Source organism: Jaculus jaculus, chromosome 15 (assembly GCF_020740685.1).
Source record: "Jaculus jaculus isolate mJacJac1 chromosome 15, mJacJac1.mat.Y.cur, whole genome shotgun sequence".
Classification (NCBI taxonomy): Eukaryota; Metazoa; Chordata; class Mammalia; order Rodentia; family Dipodidae; genus Jaculus; species Jaculus jaculus.
The window spans coordinates 41670930-41693131 of NC_059116.1; the positions used below are offsets into that span (position 1 = coordinate 41670930).

The following is a 22202-nucleotide window of genomic DNA, read 5'->3' on the forward strand; positions in this document are numbered from 1 at the left end:
CTTTGGATTTGCAAGCAAGCATCTTAGCCTCTAAGCCATCTCACCAGACTGTGTGATGTGTTTTATTTTGATATTATTCATTCTTCTAATCACTTTACTTTCCCAGGTCCATCCTTTCAGTTATGGCTTTATATAAAAATTTTCCTGAATGAGCTTCACTTGATGATAAGAGAAATGACAAGATATGATAGTAAGTACAACTTGACCCAGAGGAAACTTGACTTTTATTTCTAGTTATATAAGAAAGCTATTAGAGAGAAAGTTTGGAAATGCAGGGCATAGGAAAAGCACCTCATAGTGAAGAATTGAAGTAGATATCAAAAGGGCTTGGAGCACAGATAGAAGTCCAACACTTGACAGAAAAAAGTAACTTCCCTTTCCCTGAGACTGACAAGCATAAGATGTGACACCTAGTGAAGCAGATGAGTTACAGGTGCTAGTCTAAGATGGTCAAGTCATCTGCTTAACGCTTTCATTTCTTTACTGAAGTGCAGTAAGAGGTTGAGGGTCTGCTGAAAATGAGGACGAGGTCAGAGATCTGAAGCAAAAAGCTCATATTCTGAAAAACTAAATGAGGAATAAGCAAGGGCATGGGCTGTGAGTAAAATGATTGACTTGAAGGTTCTGCTAAGAGGAAGCCCACAATTTACAGTGATGCCAGAAAGCACAGGTTCATGGTTTTTTCAAATGCCTTCCATCTCTGTGTGTGGGGTCACAAATAAGAAATATTGGCTCATTTTTACCTTTTGTAGATGTGAAGATTAAAAAGCAAATCAAACTTACTTTAGTTGGTTCACACTCTTTCCATGGATTGCCCTTCAAAATATGATACAACATGATACAGAGTTTGATAGTGAGCTTGGATAAACCCCAATACAATTGTGACTCCTAGGACTTTTCTTTGAACCATTCAGAGCCATCTGCCATTCTGATCCCCAGACTCCATTCAAGCAAGTACCCTGGCCCTGTTCTTTTCATTCTGCCTGGAGATCTTTCAGGGTACACATTTGGCTCTCAAAGCATGTGTAGCCATATATTTGTGATGCTTGATTTTGATTTTATGCACATTTTCACAGAAAAAAGTGTGATACTTCATCAATTCAAGTGAATCCTCAACTTCTGAGTTCTCCAGTTAATTTCTGGGGTGTTTCTGTTACATTGACTGGATGGTTCCTCCTGAGCCATCTTTTACTCACTCATGAACTCAAAGAAGACATGGGAGATGTTTGCTAAACATGATTTTTCTGCAAAGCATGGAGGTCTTGTGTAAAATGCCTTTCTATCTTGTCTCATATTCTGGAAAGGACCTAGATTTTATACAGTTACACAATTTATTACTTAATTATAATCCTTATATGTATTATGAGTAAAATAGTACTATAATTTATTTTATATTTTAGGCATTATAAATTTATTAATGCATAAATTAATATTCAAATATTTTTTATGCTTAAAGAATAAATTTTTGAGTCTCTTAGAAAACTTAGCTATTCATAATAATTAATTCCTGAAGGTTCCAATGAGCCATTGATTTAATATACATCAAATGAACACTTTTGTTTCTTTAGTATAAACCCATGAAGACATACACATATATACCTGAATATATCTTCATGTATACACTTACACATACCCTTGCAGGCTGACTACATATAATGACCAAGTCTATTGATTTATAATTTTAACTAGACAGTTTTTAAAAGTTCTTAGGAGAAAAATTCAAAGAGAAAGCCACACATCGCTATTAGCAAAATATTTAGCATTAACCTTCACTCTTTCCCCTTCCTGGCAACTATTGGCTGCCATGGCAACCTTTCCCCCAGCACTCCAGCGCTTCTTCGATGAAAAGCACAAGGCCTTGGAGACTTAAAATGTCTTTCACAAAGCAGTCACAATGCTTTACCTGGAGCCATTACCACCCTGTGCCTCTGAAGACAGACTATGTCATTTATCATGTCCCGTGAATCAATAGCAATCCAGAGCTCAAGAGAGAAAAAAAAAAAAAAAAAAAAAACCTTGCTGCAACTCCTTGCACAGAGTAGGCACACAAGAATATAGTTTCTCATTTTAGAATTGCTCATCTGGATTCCAAACAAATTTCAGAGGACTGTAAATAAATTAGTTGCCAAGCCTCACTGAATTCTCCTGCTTTTCCTTTTTCCTTCTCTCCTGAACACTCTCGTCTAAATCGCATTCAAGAGATGATTCCCAAAGACACATGTACCATCATTCCTTCTGCCTTCAGCCTTGCTCAGACACTTGCCATGGAACCCCCTTCCTACCCGAACAAATGTTACTGCATCACTTCAGTCACAGATTGAGGTTCAGTCACAGATTGTCTGTAGGGGGCAGCAAACCACTAAAGTGGGGTGGGGGAGCACCCTTGTACATTAAGTCACAATGCCTTGGCCAATTGCTATCAATGATTTGAATATTCTTTTGGATTTTTCTAGTTCTAACTTCCACTGACAGTTGCAATATTAGCTTTTTTCCCAAAGCCTATGTCCAGTGGAATCACTCTACAACTATTGCCTGCCTACTCCATGCATTCAGTATGTTGCGGATAGGGGAAAAAGGTAAATGAGAAAAAAAGCATGTTGCAATAATAATTAAGCTTATGGTGTATGGTAGAAAGACAGAAAATAAGCATTAATCATGTGCCATCTTGTGCATATGGCTTTGTTAGTACTGGGGAATTGAATACAGGCCAGCAGGCTTTACCAGCAAGCCTCTTTAACCACTGATACATCTCCTCAGAGTAAGGTTCATAAGTTTCTAAAGACAATCAAGTGTTCCCAAAGAATAAGATAGAGAACTGAAGAAGTATTAATGTGTTGTTCAAGAACATTTCTGAAGGTTAGGGAAGGTGCCATGAACAGTCTACCATAGAGGAACTCTGGGAAACACATTCTGAACAAGCAGTATGTGCAGACATTTGAAGGAGGGAAGGTTATACTTTGTGATGTGGGAGCCTATGGTGATTGTGTTTTTGTGTGTGTGAGAGAGAAAGAGATGTGTGAGAGAGAGAGAGAGGAAAAGAGAGATGAATGGGGCTCCCTTTCATGGATTTGGCTAAAGGCCACAATATGTAGTTTGCATGTTATGATAAGTAGCAAAATATTTTAAACACGGAAAATGTGTGGTGAAAACTTGAGTATTTCCTCTGACCTCCTTTTCAAACATCAGAAAATTAAACCATTTGTTGGGTGTGTGGCATCCCGGGAGGAAGACTAGTGCTTTCTGGAAACAGCTCACTGACTCCTCCCATCTTCTCATAAACAGGACTTTGTTGACTAGTGAAGGGAAGCACAGCCAGTCCAAGCAGCTCCACAAGAGCCTCAGCTGAGAGCATGCGTTCTGACCACCAGATCTCAAGGTCTCTGCCTCTTCACACACCATGCCTAGACTTTATCAAGTTGCTAAGGCCCACACTAAGAGAAGAATGCATTGAGAAATAATATCTGAGCCCCTGAAATTGCATTTTGATGGACTCATTATAGTGGACTCTGTCACTAGTGACTGCTAATGGGTTTCATTATCGCCATCGTCAGGATTAAATATGTAACAAGCACCTGTCACCTGCAAGTTCATGGTTCAGCATGGTAATGATTACACGGACCAAATGTGGCTTCTGTTCAGTTGTCTTGATGGCTGGTAGATGAGATAAAATGACTGTCTGTGGCCCTTTGCATCTATGAACTCTGTCCATTGATTCAAGCTATTAACTGTGGGTTAACAATATCCCTCTACTGAATGAGACTCTTAATAAACAATGCAGTATAACTATTTATAAAACATTAACATTTTATTAGTTGCTATAAATAAATAAGATGACTTAAACTATATGGAAAGATAAATGTAGGCTTTTTGTTTTTTTTTTTTTTTTTCAAATTTTAACCCATTTTCTGTAGTGGATTTGAACATTTAAAGTTTTGTAGCTGGGCATCTTGGAACCAAGTTCCCCCACAGACATTAAGGGGCAGCTATAAAATATAAGTCCCATACTCAAAACTCACTGAAGCTGAAAATAAGAGGCTGTTTAGAGCAGTACACTAAACATGGCATCTCTAACACTTCTTCCTAGGCTCAGGAAACATTACTGAAGAGGGGGCAGAAAGAATGTAAGGGCCACAGAGCAGAAAAGGGTACTTTGGGGCACTCTCATCCAGACATGAACTCATTGGTGACTTCACAGTGGATGATGTTACCCTCTTGAGACCATGAAAATGCTCAGTCCACCAACATTTTGACATAAAGGATGAAGGAGGACAATAAGAATGAGACATCAACACAGAGGAAGGACTACTTGGAAAGAGGAGGGGCTTCAGCAGACAGGAGTGGAAAGGTGGGATGAAAGAAGTAATACAATCAAATTATAGTATGTATTAATCAATACAAATGTTTGAAAACAGGAAAAAAGACCAAATTAAAATAGCAACAAAGTATAAGGCTCATAAAATTATTCCTGGGTAATAAATTGCATGTCCAAACCGAGGCCCACAACATCATCAAAGTCTGGGCTGGTCTAGGGAGACGTGGCCAGATGTTGATGCAGTGAAGTGAAGAAGAGCACAGGAAGCTCTATGGGTGGTGGAAAGTGCCTACTATGCAAGGACATTATGCAAAAGGTTCCTATTGAGGAGCTGTGGGGGCTAAATTGTTAGTGTTTCTTCACACTCCCAAAGAGAGTGCAAATAACAGGAAGATCACCTCTGTGGCCTACTGTCCACACATCTTTCTAATCCTCACCCTTCCAATATGGGGGCTCAGGTCAGAATCTTGAACTCAGATCCAAGAGTATATTTTTTTATATTATTTTTTCTGTCTCCCTATCCCAGAGGAAAATGGGAAGATTGATGAAAGGCTTTGAGGGTCCTACTGTGAAAACACTGACATCTCTTCTTCAGCAGCATATTTCTGCTTGGGTGGAACCCACATTAGAAAAGAGAATTGCAGAGAATAATGACCAAGACAGCAGCCCACACACTCACTGACCTGTAGGAAACGACTTTCCCATGTGTCTTGACCTCCATTGAAGATGACGGGGCTTTGATTTGCTTTGGTCCTGACAACAAGTTCAAATCAACAGCGAAGCACTCTTTTTGGAAGATGATGTCTTGAAACAACAATTTCAAGTGAAATAAGTAAAACCAGGTTAAATATATCAGAAATACTAACGAGGAAAACTGACTAGGCCATCCAAATAATTAAAAGGGGTCAAAATGAATATGAATAAAATGAAAATAGAGCAGACTATGTTAGGGCTGGTTATCTTTCAAGCCAAAAAAAAAAAAATGGGGGGGTCTGGAAAGGTAACTTAGCAGTTAAGGTGCTTGCCTGCAAAGTCAAAGGACCCAGGTTCAATTTCCCAGGATGCAAGTAAGCCAGATGCACAAGGTGGAACATGTGTCTGGAGTTCATTTGCAGTGGCTGGAGGCCCTGGTCCATTGTCTCTCTCTCTCTCTCGTTCTCTCTCTGCCTCTTTCTCTCTCTTAAATAAAGAACTATAAATAAAATATTAATAAAGTAAAATAAACTGTTTTATTTTCAATCTACCCAGTAAAGCATGTGCTGAGAATGTGGATTGTGAAATGAACATTGTTAGCTCTGTGGGTGAGGAAACCAAACAGGAAGGACACCAGGCATACCCCAGAGTGCAGCCTGTTCACACGGCTTGTAACACGCCCAGTGGGCTCAGCCATAAAGAGATGCAGGGCAGACTCTCTACCCAGAAAGGCAAAGCTCATCTGTTTGCCAATATGCCCTCACTCAAGGTTAGCCATCACAACAGTTAGTATTGGAGTATCCTTTTAGGCTATAAGAGATCCCAGGCAGATATTGCAATTAATACATTATGTTCCATTTTCCATAACTGAGGTCATGTTGTAAAATAATAGACGATGCAAAGACCCACAAAGATCCTGAAGTCAGCAGGCTGCCGGGCATTGAGACAGGAGCTCTAATCGTCATTTTGCGTCTTTGTTCCTCAGCAACTGGGCTCTGCTGGCTCTGCTCCCTGGCACCCCTGTTTGTCAAGCACATGCAGCCTGGCAGGGTGCCAGAGCCTCTGCTAACAGATGGGGAATGGCAATTGAGGGAGTACCTGGTGCATTTCATGGTGATCTTCCTCGGTGAAAGAGGTCATATATATTAAAATGATGCCCATCCCCTCCCCCACAGCAATTGAAATTTTCTATTACACATCTCAGAAAATTTCTTTTTCTAGCTGATATTGCCTCTAGAGGCCTGCAGGCGGCACATTATGTCCCATATCCTTCCTCCTGCAAAACAGAAGGTCCTGGGCGTGACTTTTCACCATCAGTGGATCCAGTACCCTTAAATACACAAATGACGGATATAAGGAACAGCCAGCTGAGAATCAAGCAGTTCTAATTCTCTTACCACATTTTCCCATATGACTCAAAGGAAACTGACTCCTGGAGGGTAACCACTGGTTCAAGGTTACTGGGCTTTCAGGAGTTGAGAAAGGAATAAAAGGAGCAGAGAAGATGGCTCAGTGGTCAAAGGTTCTTGCTTGCAAAGCTTGTCGCCCCAGAGACCCAAATAAAGCCATATGGAGATTCATACCCCCACAAAAAAAGCAAAGCAACCAAAATAGATAGATAGACAGATAGATAGATAGATTCACATGTGTATGGACATACTACTGCCACTTTCTTGCTGCTGCTAATCAATCTATTTGGCTTTATGTGGGTAACTGGGAAAACTGAATCAGGGCCAGCAGACTCTGCAACAAAGTTCCTTTAACTGCTGAGTCATCTTCCTTTCCCCTGTAATATAGTTGTTTGTTTGTTTTAAGTATGGTCTCACTCCAGCCCAAGCTGACCTAGAACTAGCTCTGTACCCCAGGATGGCTTTGAACTCATTATGGTCCTCCAACCTCCTTAGTGCAACCCAGCATGTTGCATATAACTTTTTGGTCAAAGATAGAGGTGATAAATATATAGTTTGTTAATATTCATATAAGTTGTAATGCTATTAAAACATGGAAGTATATTTGTAAAGTATTTTTGCTATAGATTTTTTCTTAAGAATTACAAAGAAGTTCCAGCTTGGCCTGGTGGCACACGCCTTTAATCCCAGCACTCAGGAAGCAGAGGTAGTAGGATTGCTGAGAGTTCAAGGGCATCCTGAGACTACATAGTGAATTCCAGGTCAGCCTGGACCAGAGTGAAACTTAAAAAACTAAAAAAAAAAAAAAAAATTCCATAACTGAACTAAAATATTTTTAAGCAACTATAGAAAAGACCAAGCATTTTGTTATTTAATTTCCAGTTAGATTTTATGAATTTTAAGTTACCAAGTTAATCTCAAGTAGATCACCTGGAATTCACATACTAATGATGAAACCAAGGAAATGACATCATTGCCCCTAGCAAAGAACCTGTTGTTGGGCCCTGAAAAGCCCAGGCTTGAGGCCTAGTGGAACTCCCTGGGCCTAGCTAAAGTTTGGCCACCTGTCTCTGGCCAGTTAGGACTCAGCAAGACACCTAAAGGCTTCTGGCCTGCTACTTCCGTGCAGGAGTTGAAATTACCATTTCAATAGTTACAGTTTACTATTGGCCCTTACCTCTCCCCTCCCCTCATCCTAAAATCCCTGCCTTCCTCCCCAGTATGATATAGGCAACTGCTCATAGCAATAAAGCGAGTTACTGTAAGTTCCTGCTTCCACAAGACTCCTGATTCAGTGTGGTTTTTCTCCAGTGGCCAGGAGAGGTTTCTGAGTTGTTTTTCGCTCATCTTCCTCCTCAACCCCTTGGGAGGAACCAGCAGGGCTGGTCCTTCCACAGCACTACCTGCCCAGGGAGGAGCCTGGCATCTGTAAGGGTGGTGCAGTTATTTTGAGCAACAGGAGAAGAAACTAGCAAGGAAATGGTCGAGAAACATACAGAATTAAAACAATAGCTAGGTGGGACATGAAACCAAGTGGAGCTCATTGGCAGCCACACCATGGACCATGGTGCTATGGTTTGAAGAGATGATTTCTCATTTCAATGAGCTGTCTTGTCAGGGATCTTAACTTCTCATTTTTGCTTCAGGTTTGGAAATTCTAGGACTCTTCCTCCAAATAAATATTCATAGTTTACCAGCTTTTTAATGACAATGAAGCCCACAGGTCCCTGGAGTGACCATATATTTTCATGTGATACCATGCCCTTCTTTTTAATATGATTTATTTTCCCCTCAGGTCTCCACAGAAGAGGGAGTGAGTCTTGCCAGAGAATACAACTGTTCTTTCTTTGAGACCTCTGCAGCCCTTCGATTCTGTATTGATGATGCTTTCCATGGCCTAGTGAGGGAAATTCGCAGAAAGGAGTCCATGCCAACCTCGATGGAAAAGAGACTGAAGAGGAAAGATAATCTGTGGAAGAAGCTAAAATGTTCACTGAAGAAGAAGAATAGAGAAAACATGGCATGATATCCATGTTTCTGATTCTCTATCTCCCATCCCTCTTTTTCCTCTCTAGATTTTTCAGTTAAACAATTCCAGATATAGTGTTCAGCTCCATTATTCTTTATGTCTCTTTCAAACAAAAAAAATCTACTGATGGGTAAAAGTAATACCTCCATAATTGTTCTTCTTGAGATGTTGATGTTTTTGTTATGTCTTTAGCAGTCAGATAGATTTTTTCAATCAACTGTATTGCTGATTTGTTTTTACAATATATTACTAAATAAAATTGACATTTCAATTGCTTCATTTTCTTTAAAGAGTAGATGCATTTATTATGCTATCTGATTATAAAGAAAATATTCAGAACTGTAGACAAAAAGCTCAAAAAGTTTCAGGGATCTGCCTTTGGTGACAACTCTGAATGTTTCCATTTCAGGAATTTCCGAAAGCAATGCAGAAGCTTAGGAAATAGTTCAGGACAGGATCCATATCCTGGTCTTTTTTTTAAGTGGAGAAATCTTGGTGATTCTTCTTAAATCTTCCACAGATGAACAGCAAAGTAATAATAAAAATAACTGAATGTGGATAATCAAAGAACAAAACCAAAGGCCTGGGGAAAAGATGGCTCAGTAATTAAGAACCCTTATCACTTAACCATGAGGGCTTGGGAGGGCCTGAGGCTAACCAAGAAAAACTCTCCAGAAGCTAGTTGAAAATCTGGGAATGGTCACACATACATAATTCCCATCTATGGGTGGTGGGAGATTAGAGAAGCACTGGGGTTCACTGGCTGAAAACCGCAACTCTTGGTTAAAGAAAAGACCCCACATTAAGGAAGTACATAGATTAACAGCAGAAAAGGGAACCTGAAGTTTCTTCTGGTCTCCACACTCTCACAGTGCACATACCTGCACACACACATATACATACATAACATACACTCTGCACACATATAGACAGACATATACAAAAAATAAAATTTAAGAAAATGTCCCCATATTCACATTGCTCAGCTTCTCTTAAATACTTGCAGAATTATCACTGGAAAATCACCAGCATGGGGCAAAAGCATTAGTCTCTGCAATAGGAAGAGAGTAAATATATTGTTCTGTAGGGAAAATTCCTGATGGCTCCAGAGACTTAATGTTCAGTTAATATTGCCAAAATATTTTTTTCTCTTTTTACATGAAATTGGATGAATTTCCACCACTCCTCAGAATTTTTATTTGTTTTATAATGGGTCACTTTAAATTGCCCATTTACCTAGTTATCCCTCCTGTGTAAATTGGTTTATTTAAATTTGAGATTAAAAAGAAAGCTACACAAAAGATTTCTCAAAGGCATGGGCAGCAAAACTGAAAAGGAGATCATGAGAGGAATTTGTCAAAACAAGCTTCATGGATTGATGGCAGTTTTATCATTAGTTATAGAGCTGAAGGGTTGAAGGGCGTGGTTCTCAGTCAATACTCAATCTCATATTCTTTTCCTTGCAATGCTCCTGGCATCAGTATAGGCCCAAGATTATAAAAATGAATGACTCGGCTCCAGGCCCTGAGTTTCTGCAACCTAACGTTCACCTGGCAGATTCATTACACTGAAAGAACAGTGGGGCCATAAATTCTTGTAAAGGAAAAAAGGTACATATCACATAGGTGTGTAGATACAAGGAAGAGAACTCAGAGATTATCAATCACAGCTTGGACAAAAATTAGCCTTTCAGAATATAATAATTTTGGATCTTTTAACAATCTATCCACTGAGCCTTTCTCAAACCCATAGAGACTTCAGTTCATGTTGCGAAACCCCATGATAAAGAAAATTTATGTTTGTAGTTATAGAAATTGTTGTTACTTTGCCCTTCTAGGTTTCTCTTAAACCACCACTCTATACAGGTTTCTGCATCCTGAAATTTCCATAAAATCCAAAGTGCTAAACCTTTCCTTTCTAAGATATTTCAAAGCCTCACAAGAACTACTGAGAGGTCACATAGGAAATAGTTAGAGGCCACACAGGAACTACTGAGACATCACACATGAACTGCTGACAGGTCACACAGGAACTGCTGACAAGTCACACAGGAAGGACTAAGAAGTCTCCCAGCAAAGACTGAGAGGCTTCACACAAACTACTTGGAGGACACACAGGAACTACTGAGACATCACACATGAACTGCTGACAGGTCACACAGGAACTGCTGACAAGTCACACAGGAAGGACTAAGAGGTCACCCAGCAAAGACTGAGAGGCTTCACATAAACTACTTGGAGGACACACAGGAACTACTGACAGGTAACACAGGAACTTCTCAGAGGCCACAGAAGAACACTGTAAGGACACAAAGGAACTGAGAAATCACTCAAGAAATACTGAAATGTCATACACTGTGGTAGAAAAGAAGCTAAAAGTTGAACTGATTCACTGAGTTACTATAAGAGTTAACTGCTGAGGAACTAAAACTTGTCTTTGTCAGCAAATGGAAAAATCCCAAAGAAGGAACTATCCAGAAAGGGCCGAAAGGGATGATAAGGAAAGACAGTTTAGGCTAAAATAAAGTAAAATGTAGTTCATTGTTGGGGTGGCCTGACTACAGAAATGGTTGGTATGCAAATTGCCGCATCTTGTTTGTTCACTTACCCCTCCCCTTGGCTATGAGAACTATAAAATGGAAATAAAATCTCAGTTCAGACCAAAGCTTCTTCCGAGGGCTACCTTAAGAATTTTGATCCCTGGGTAATAAACCCCTCTACTTTCAGTCACACTGGCATTGGAGTGAATTTTCCAGAGATTTTCTACAATAACAGAACCTACTGAAAGGCCACATAGGAACTACTAAGAGGTCACTCACAAACTGCCAAGATGTCATATGAAAACTACCTCAAAATGTCAATAAACTAAGGAACTCTCCTTAGGTCACACCTCTTCATGGCTTTTCCAACTACCAGTGATATTGCTTTGAGAAACTATTTACCAACACATGAGCACTGTAATCACACAAACCACAGCATTCTTTCCCTAACCATCAAAGTTCATGTCTGTCTCACAGAGCAAAATGAATTCATTTTATTACTAAGAAGAAAGATTGAATATTTTCAAGACACAATGGTGGATGGGCACAGGAACAACATTTCTATTAAGACAGAGAAGATTTATCCCATTCACTTTTTAAAATATATATAATGTGATGGACATACTGTGTAAACAGCATATGTTGGTACCATCCTTATCTTCATCCCTGTCCCCCCCTCCAAAGGGATCCTCCTTGTTGGGGATGCTGGTTATTCCCATAGGGATTGTACATTGTGCATTGTGGAGGTAGCCATAAGTGATGGGGGAGAGGCAATATCTCTGTGTGTAATGTCCCAACTTATGGCTCTAACAATCCCCCCCCCAACCTTCTGCAAATTTCCCTGAGCCAGGTTGGGCTTGTTTTAGGTCTACTTCAGTGATGATCTCTTCAGAGCCTCTGTGTCTCTGGATTTTTGATTTGGTAGGAGTTGAGTGTCCTCTGTGTCTGTCTCCTTCACCCTTGTGCTGATATCAGGTTCTCCAAGCAAGCATCTCTTGCTCCTTTCCCCAGTTGCTCTATGGTTTCAGCTGGGGCCTTCATGAAGTGTGCTGGGCTCCTCAGGTTCTGCATCCATCTAAAAAAGAGAAGCAGATTCTCCAATAGAGAGTGAATTCAGAACAGGTTAAAAGGGACAACCTTGTTATTTTAGAGAGAATTTAATAGGAGTAGGTCCTCTTGCAGCACAAGATTGGTAGGAGCTTGATATTGGAGAGAGTAATTGTTATTTTGATATGATTCTGACTTGTTTCACAGTTCCAGCTATGAGCTCCTTTCCACTGAATGAATCTGTTAGCCAATCCAATAGCAGTAGTTGCCTACCATGGCTGTGTGCCACTATTACACTTGCATGAGCATCATGTTAGGTTGTTTGCTGCTGAGTAGCTTAGACCTTGATTTGCTTCACCAGATATTGGCCATTTTCCCCTAGTAGCTCATGTAGCAGCTTCTGGCACTAGATAAGCTAACTGTCTGGGGACGGGGGCTCTCTTCCAGATTCCAGCCAGGTCTCTCCATTGCTCTATACCAACAGCATCTGGTGTCTTTGGCAGTACAGTTTCACCATTAACCTTTGGTGGGTAATCAGGTGCTCTGACAGAAGTCTGTCTTCTTTTGGGAAACCTTGTTGGACTCTTTGATCAACAGCTTGTTTTGGATGTCAACCGCATCTTGGTACTGGGCATTACAAGTCAGCATCAAGGGAAAAGAATGAAGAAAAAGACAGTTAATGTAAATGATAAAGATAAATGTAATGGGGAGGTAATATGATGGAGAATGGAATTTCAAATGGGAAAGTGTGGGGGTGGGGAGGGAGGGAATTACCATGGGATATATATATATATATTTTTTTATTTATTTATTTGAGAGCGACAGACACAGAGAGAAAGACAGATAGAGGAATAGAGAGAGAGAATGGGCGCACCAGGGATAACAGCCTCTGTCAATGAACTCCAGATGCGTGCGCCCCCTTGTGCATCTGGCTAACGTGGGACCTGGGGAACCGAGCCTCAAACTGGGGTCCTTAGGCTTCACAGGCAAGCGCTTAACCGCTAAGCCATCTCTCCAGCCCCATGGGATATATTTTATAATCATGGATAATGTTAATAAAAATTAAAAAAAAAGAAAGAAAGAAAAGAAGAAGAAAAGGAGAGAGAGAGATGAACAGGAGATAATTAAGGTTAGGCTTCATCTTATCCTATCCAGGGCCTGTTAGTTCAGGGGTTCCCTCTAGGGTCCTGATGAGTGTTCAACCTTTTAGTCTGTCTTACAGGATATAGGATTTTATGGTACCATTTCTATTTGGGTCCAGTTTTGTGACACCCATCCTTACACTCCCCTCTAGCCCTACCCTCCCTATTGTCCAGTCTTCAAGAAGCCTGCTAGGTACGGCAGCATCTTGGGCTAATCGAGGTTAGGATCCACAGGTGAGTGATACCATGTGATGATTGTCTTTTTGTGATTAGGTGAGTTCACTGAGAATGATCTGTTCCATGTTTGACCATCTTTCTATGAATTTCATTGTGTCATTTTTTTCTAACTGCTGAGTAGAATTTCATGATGTAAATATACCACATCTTGGTAATCACTTCGTCCAACGAAGGACATCTGGGTTGACTACATTTCTTAGCTATTATGAATTGAGCAGCTATAAACATGCTTGATATAATCTCTCTGAACTGAGGCTTGAAGCTTTTAGGGTAAATGCCAAATATCAGAATAACTGGGTCTTTTGGAAAATCTATAGTCAACCATTTTAGGAGCCTCCATATTGCTGTCCATAGTAGTCATACCATCTTATATTCCTAACAGTGAATGAGGGCTCCTAGTTCTCCACATCCTCACTAGCATCTGTGTTCACTTGATTTTTTAATGTTTTCTATCCTTACTGGGGTAAGATGGAATCTCACAGTTGTTTTAATTTGCATTTCCCTGATGGTTAGGAATGCTGAAAATTTTCTTAAGTGTGTTTTTGCCATTTGTCTTTCTTTCTCTGAGAACTCCCTGTTCCAGTATCTGCCCCATTTTTGGAGTGAGCTGTTTAAGTTTTTCTTGTCTAGGTGTCTGAGTTATTTGTAGATTAGAGAAATTAGGCCTCTGCCAGTTGTATAGCTGGCAAGAGTTTTCTCCCATGCTGTGGGTACTATATTTGCTCTGTTTATTGTATGTTTGTCTGTAGAAAAACTTTTCAGCTTCCTGAGATCCCAATGGTTGAGTGATTGTTTAAGTTCCTCAGGTACTGGGTTTTGTTTAGATGTCTTTTCCCACTCCTACATTGTGGATAGCTCCTCCTTCTTTTTCTACTAGTAGTAGCAGTTTCCCATCTTTTACTGAGGTCTTTGATCCATCTGGACTTGATTTTTGTGCATGGTGAGTTGTGTGGGTCTAGTTTCATTTTCTTGCATATCCAGTTTGTCAATCCAATTTTAAAATTATTCAATTTTACCTTAACAATTAAACAAAATCACAAACAGTATGTTAAGAGACCATATGAACTATACTGAGCTGTTCCTCCTCTATAGATAAAGAAACATCATAGGAAACACGTTCTGCTGGAATGTGAGGCCAGACAAGTCTCCTGCCTTTCAGTCTGTTTGTCCTTGAAGTGTGCTTTACAGCTGTGATGGGCTTTAATGAGTCAAAAGCTAGAAAAACATGGACTGTGGTGCCACTGTTCATTTGATGCTTATTGTCATTCAAGAAAAAACAGAAGTAAAGAAGACATGAGATTTAACTCTAGACACAAAATTTTGTTGCACTGACATTATTATTATGTCATTCACTTTTAAATATTTTATTTATTTATTTGAGAGAGATTGAGAGAGACAGAATGGGCGTGCCAGGTCCTCCAGCCACTGCAAATGAACTCCAAACGCTTGTGCACTTTTGTGTACCTGGCTAATGTGAGTTCTGGGAAACTGAACCTGGTTCCTTTGGCTTTTCAAGCAAATGTCTTAATAGCTAAGCCATCCCTCAAACCCTGTCATCCACTTTTAATAAAAAATTCTTAAAATAGTGAATATTTCTGATATACCCAGTATGCTCCCAAAGATTACAAAAATGATTTATTCTGCAGACTATCTGTGTTGAAATTTGTGCACTATCCAGTTTTCTCTAGAGGTGCAATTAAAGCTAGCTAATAAGTACATTTAAAATATGGTTTCCAGAATAGATCCATAGTGTCTCTTTAATGTCTGTGAAACATGAGCATGGTTTACCTCCTTTTCTAGGTTAGACAGGTGGAATTCTGAAAACATAACATTGTAACTCACTTCTTTCAGGGTTAAAGGGTGAGAACACAAGAAAATAGTGTGAAAAGGTGTATAAATGCATTGCTGCCCGGAACTGTTGGATTTATAGCAATTAGATTGTAAATTTCTATGTGGAAGAGCCAAAGAGAAGTATACAGTAACTAGAGGTATATGGCAAGCTCAAAAAGAACTATAAATTATAGACTCAAGGGCTCCCTTTGGCACATTGGATTGAATCCAAGACACTGTGACTTTGGGTCAGTCAAAATTTTCACCTTTCTGACTACCAAAGAGTTTCTGTATAAAATGGGATGAGGTCAGGGTATAAAAAGATGGGTATTGTCTGATTGGTTTAGGTTGGCCTTTGGCACACATTGTGTATGGTAATAAGTGCATGACATAAAAGTCACACTAAGATGATAAATGAGCCACAAATTCACAAGTAGGTAGTTCATTCATAGATCATTCATCATTCATTTATTCATGTATTCATTTACTCAATATTTACTCAATATTTTTGAACTCCTGTGTGTGCAGCACACCACTCAGCATTATTCAGCAACCCTTAAGTAATCCACATGATGTATTTTGTCATTTGTAGTGTTTAAGGAAACATGTTCTGAGTAAGGATTAAATATGAGGGAATAATTTCAAAACAGCTCAGCTTCTCTCGTAGAGCTTTGGGTCCATTCTATGAGAAAGAAAACTTTGAAACAGACTTGTTACTTTTAAATTAACATTGTTTTATGTGCCCCAAACAATAGTTATGGGGAGTAAATCATGTCCACATTATGAGCTCTCATCTGAAGAAGTCAGGGGCTTCTTTGAGGAATGAGGTGGTGTAAGAAGGGGGAATGTTACTTAGGAAGCAAGTAGAGAGGGCAAGGCTTAAGGTATTTCCTCAGAAAAGACTTCTGGACAGGAGCCCTGTGGTAGGTGCATTTATGTGGTGACAGAAGGAGGGTGGTGAAAGAAATAAGAAAGTAATATGTGAGGTATTTATATAAAGGAAAAAGGTGAGAATGAGGTCATGTGTTCTATTTAATGAATATTAAAGTTGGTCTTCATTCTGAAAGAAATGAGAGGCTATTAAATGGACTCAGTAGAATAAAGTACAATTATTTTCCTTTTAAATGGCAAATCTTAATAAGAAGAACAGATTACCAAGACAAAAATACCTTGATTTCATTTAATTTTATTAGCAACTATGTAACTTAATACCTCTAATTTTCTCAAGGTCAAGTAAACATTTTTGATTGATTTCTCACTGGAGAAAAGTGACCTGGTTATTTCCTTGGAAATAGCCACACAATCTTTCCTTCCATCATACAAAGATCTTTATGGAGCACGCCAACTAGTTTATTCTGGAAAAAAAAAAAAGAGAGAGAGAGAGAAGTTACAATTCACTAATTTGTTTTCAGGATTGAATGGCTGCCGCCTAAGTTTGGTACTGTCTGGGGTGCTGGCTTTTGTATGGCACTGTCATTAGTGATGGTGTTCCAACAGCACTGTACTAGGTGCTGGATTCATACAGAGCTGATCAGGGGCTGACCTGTGAAGGTCAATGTTTTTCTTCTGCTGACATTTTAATTTCCAGGTACAATGCTGATTTATAGGACAGCATTTTAGAGAATCAGAACCCAACTACCTGAACTGATAAAGGGGGGTGCTAATGCTGCCATGTTATATGTTCTTTAATGTTGCATTTTGTTGGAATTGGGGAGGAGCAAACAAGCTTGTAGAAATGAATTTAGAGAAGATATGGTAACATCAACCCCATTTGTTGAAACAAGGGACCAATTTGGAAAATTACTGGAAACAATTTTGTTAATCACAGGGCAACAACTTGGTAAAGGATGTAGTAATGGAAGCATGTGAAGTGAGGACTATGACATTTGTGAGAAAGATCAGATTTTGGCATTGAAAAGTGTTTCCAAGTATTTCTGAGCCTCTAGTTGAAACTATTTTATGAAAATTTTAAAAACTTATTTTTTATTTTTTGTTTTTATTTTTATTTATTTATTTGAGAGTGACAGACAGACAGAGAAAGAACAATATATATATATATATATATATATATATATATATATATAGAGAGAGAGAGAGAGAGAGAGAGAGAGAGAGAGAGACAGAGAGAGAGAGAGAGAGAGAGAGAGAGAGAGAGAGAGAGAGAGAGAGAATGGGTATGCCAGGGCATTCAGCCACTGCAAAAGCACTCCAGATGCATATGTCCCCTTGTGCATCTGGCTAACGTGGGTCCTAGGAAGTCGAGCCTCGAACCAGGGTCCTTAGGCTTCACAGGCAAGTGCTTAACATCTAAGCCATCTCTCCAGCCCTGTAAAATGCTTTTTTATGAAAAAGAGAAAATACATCAATACTTCAATTTTCAATCTTTCCTCTTTCCTTTCATTTTTGCCCTCTAACTTAGAATAGTCTAGTCAGGATAATTTTTTCCAAACTAAGTTTAATCATGTCCTCTAGTTCTACAAGATTATAATTGAAACAGAGAACAGAGGACAAAAACAAAATGTTGGAGATTTAAGGAGTGTAATATACAAACTTTCGCTTATCATTATTCTACTTTCAGAAACCTATGGACTAATTATACAGAAAATCAGCAAGAATATAGGCAGATTCAACACTGTCACTCAGTAATATCAAATTGACATTGATCAATTGCTCCGCTAATGACAGTACATACACATTTGCTTTCAAGAACATAGAGAACCTTCACTAACAGAGATTGAATTCTAGGTTATAAAATTAACCTTAACAGATTTTTTAAATTGAAATTGAGATGATAATATTCTTTGAGTACAATAGAATCAACCTCACATAGAAAGTTAACTCTCCGTTTCTCAATAAGTCTGGGAGTCAAATAAAATCTGATAGTACAGTGACTCAAATAAAAAAAATAAAATAATTTTTTACATTTTGTGTGGACAGATAACTAAGTGCTGAGAGGGATGTTCAGGCCACTGAACTCATGAATGAGAAAGAAGAAGAATTTTATAATCAATAGTCTAAGTTCTTGCCTCAAAATATTTTAAATGTGGAAAGTAAACACAAAATAGATAAAGATAGACAATAATAATAGCAGAAACCAATGAAGACAAAAAATAATGAAACAAAAGATTGCTTAGTCAGAAAGAAACTGTCATTATAAATACCCACCAAGATTTAAAAAGATAAAAAGACAAATCACTGACAAGAAGTCTAAATGATGCATAATAATTAGGTAATTTTATCATTTTAGGAGTGGACCAATTCTTTCAAAACCATAAGCTACCAAAACTTAGCCAAGATAAAATAGATTACTTGACTAGTACTATAAAAATTTTTAAAGGGGGATTTGTAATTCAAATTTATAGAAACCTATATTCTCACGTCATTTTATACCTTCAAAGTAGAGTTAAAGCACCCAAAACAGTCTCCTCAAAATCTTAGAATGAAACTTTTCAAGCAAATCAAGTGTATGTTGCTACCAAATCAGAGCTATCTTAAACAAAAACAGGTAAAATATCTATTGAAACTTAGGCCCAGTCCATGGGATTTTACCAACATCATCATAAAATACTGAAAAATATACTTGAGAAATACTGTAATGATAGTTGTACACTCTGCCCAAATAGTAGGATTTCTGAGTTTGCAAGGCTGTTAACATTAAAAGTTGAATCACTATAAGCCATCTATAAGGTTGCCAAAGGAGAAAACCATCTGATCATAAACTGACACTTAACAAAAGCACCCCACAAAACAGAATGTCAACTTTTGATAGTTAAAAAAAAAATGGAGTAAAACAATAAGAGAAAAAAACACAGCAATGTAAAGATGCAGGAACTGAACTTGAGCTTAAAGGAGATCATTTTCAAAAACACAAGAGCCACTATCATATTTGTTCCTGAAGACAAAATGTTCTTTCTCTGGGAAACACCATGACATTAGTAGTGTTTAACATGGCAATGTGTCACTATCCACTTCCATACAGCAAGAGAGCAAGAACAATGGCAGTCATAAAAGACACATATGGTGAAGAGCAGCATTAAAATGTCTCTGTACACAAACCTTGCTTGGTCTGTAGAAAGACTAGAGTTTGTCAGTTTAGTAACAATAAGGAATACAAAAGGCCACTTCTGTCTCTACATGCAAAAATTTTGGAAAAAAATGTTAATGGTACATTGCCATTATAACTGTTTCAAAGATAATAAAACCACAATAAGATAATGAAAACATGTATGATTTGTATAACAAGAATTATAAATTGATGATGAAAGAAATAAAACCCAAATTCTTAGGAAGACTTTCTGTGTTCATGGGTTGGAAGATGCTACATAGTAATGCCAATAGCCTCTGTGTTATACCTGTTTATAAAAACATGCAAAATTCTAGAATTTACATGAAGAGGATTAGGTCCTAAAGTGGCCAAAATAACTTTTAAAGAATATTCAGTTTGGTCTGGAGAGATGGCTTTAGTGTTAAGAGCTTGCCTGTGAAGCCTAAGGACCTCAGTTCAAGGCTTGATTCCTCAGGACCCACATTAGCCAGATGCAAAAGGGGGCTCATGCGTCTGGAGTTCATTTGCAGTGTCTGGAGGCCCTGGCATGCCCATTCTCTCTCTCTCTCTGCCTCTTTCTCTGTCTGTCACTTTCAAATAAATAAACAAACATAAAACAAAAAAATTAAAAAAATAGTTGACAGATGCAGGGGAAATCAATAGGGAAATAACATAACTCAACAACACTATAGATCAACTAGACCTAATGGACATTTACAGAACATTTCACCCAAATTGTACAGAATACATAGCAGCCCATGGAACTTTCTCCAAAATATATTATATATTAGGCTATCAAACATGCCTCCATAAGTTCAGGCAAATTGACATAACTTCCTACATCATATTAAATCACAATGCTTTAAAGCTAGAAATTAACAACAAAAGACTCATCAGGAATTCCACCAGATCTTGCAGATTGAATGACATACTTTTAAACAATGAATTGGTAGTGGAAGGCATAAAAATGAAATTTTAATAATTTCTACCATTGAGTGACAATGAGAATACAACTTACTAAAAATTATGGGGCAAAATGAAGGCAGTCATAAAGGGAAAATTCATAGCATTAAATGCATTCATAACAAAGATGGAATGTACTCATACTTAAATCTTAACTGTCCACCTAAAGGGGTTGGAAAAAAAGAAGAATCCAACCCTAAGAGCTCCAGATGGAAAGAAGTAATCAAGATTAGAGCAGAAGTTAATGAATTAGGAACTAAGAAAACAATTTAAATTGATGAAATGGAGATCTATTTCTTTGAAAAAAAAAAGATTGATAAATGCTTGGCCAAATTAACAAAATCTGTGATAAAAAGGGAGCAGTGACAACAGACATCAAAGACATTGGAAGAATCATCAGGACATACTTCCAAAACCTCTACTCCGCAAAATGGGATAATCTTGAAGAAATGGATGAATGACTAGACACATACCACTACACATACCACTTACCAAACTAAACATACACCAGATTAATCTCCTTAACAAACCCACATCTATCAAGATTGAAAAGATAACCAAAAATCTTCCACAAAAGAAAATTCCAGGACCAGATGGCTTCTTTGCTGAATTCTATCAAACCTTCATTAAAGAACTGAAACTAATTTTTCTCAAGCTGTTTCACATAAATGGAAAACAAGGCATCAAACTCCTTCTAGGAAGCTAGCATCACAATAATACCAAAACCAGACAGAAATACATCGAAAAAAGAAATTATAGGCCTATTCCCTGATGAACTTTTATGCAAAGATCGTGCACAAAATCACTGCAAACAGAATTCAAGAAAACATCAAAAACATCGTCCAACGTGTTCAAGTAGGCTTCATCTCAGGGATACAGGGTTGGTTCAACATATGGAAATCAGTCAACATAATATACTACCACATAAATACGTTTGTTCCAAGAACCACATGATCATTCCAGCATATGCAGAGAAGGCCACCCTCAAAATACAACATTACTTAATGATCAAACTCTGGAGAGAATAGATATGGACTGTTTATATCTCAACATAACAAAGGCTGTATATAAAGCCCAAATGATACTTAATGGGGAAAGACTCAAGAAGTTCTCATTGAGATCAGGAACTAGATAGCGGTGCTGCCTCTCATGACTGCTCAGCAACACAGTATTAGAAGTCTTAGCCTAAGCAACAAGATAGGTGTTGAAAATACATGGATTCAAATTGGTTAACAGGAAGTCAAATTAACCCTAATTGCTGATGACATGAGCCTATATATAAGTGACGTGAAAGTCTCCATCTCAAACTTGCTAAAGGTGATTAATTCTTTCAGTAAATTGGCATGATTCAAGATCAACACATAAAAATCAGTAGCCTTTCTGTAAGCAAACAACAATTATATAAAGAAAGAAATCAGTGAGGCTGTCCCATTTTACATTACAACAAAAAAAATTAAAGACCTTGGAATACCACTAACCAAGAATGTGTGAAAGACCTATATAATGAAAACAGAAAGACACGCCGTAAAGAAACTGATGAGTGCCTCAGCAGATCCTTGACAGTAGAATAAGTACTATGAAAATAGCAGTTCTACCAAAAGTAATATAAAGATTTAATGCAATACCAATAAAAATTCCAGCTCATTCTTCACAGATATTGAAAAAATAATATCAAAATTCATATGGAGTAGCAGCAGGCTTCAGCTATCCAAACATATCATCAACAAAAGAAATACATCTGGAGGTATCGCTATACCCAATCTAAAGCTATATTACAAATCCATAGTAACAAAAACAACATGGTACTGGCATAAAAGCAAAAATATATATTGTTGCAGTCAGGTTTGCATTGCTGGCAGAAATCACCCAACCAAGAGCAGCTTGTGGGAAAGAGGTGAATTTTGGCTTACAGGCATGAGGGGAAGCTCCACAATGGCAGGGAAAAACAATGGCATG

The 22202-nt window shown here is 38.2% G+C and overlaps 1 protein-coding gene across 3 annotated transcripts in view; it reads left to right on the forward strand.

Annotated features, from left to right (window-relative positions):
- Positions 1-8585, forward strand: part of Rit2 (Ras like without CAAX 2) — a 415489-nt gene extending 406904 nt beyond the window's left edge. For all 3 annotated transcript variants that reach the window (XM_004665844.2, XM_045135257.1, XM_045135258.1), the window contains one exon: positions 8210-8585. In XM_004665844.2, the coding sequence (XP_004665901.2) occupies positions 8210-8440 (231 nt within the window). In that variant the 3' untranslated portion in view covers positions 8441-8585. The remainder of the gene's footprint in view (positions 1-8209) is intronic.
- The last annotated feature ends 13617 nt before the right edge of the window (positions 8586-22202 follow it).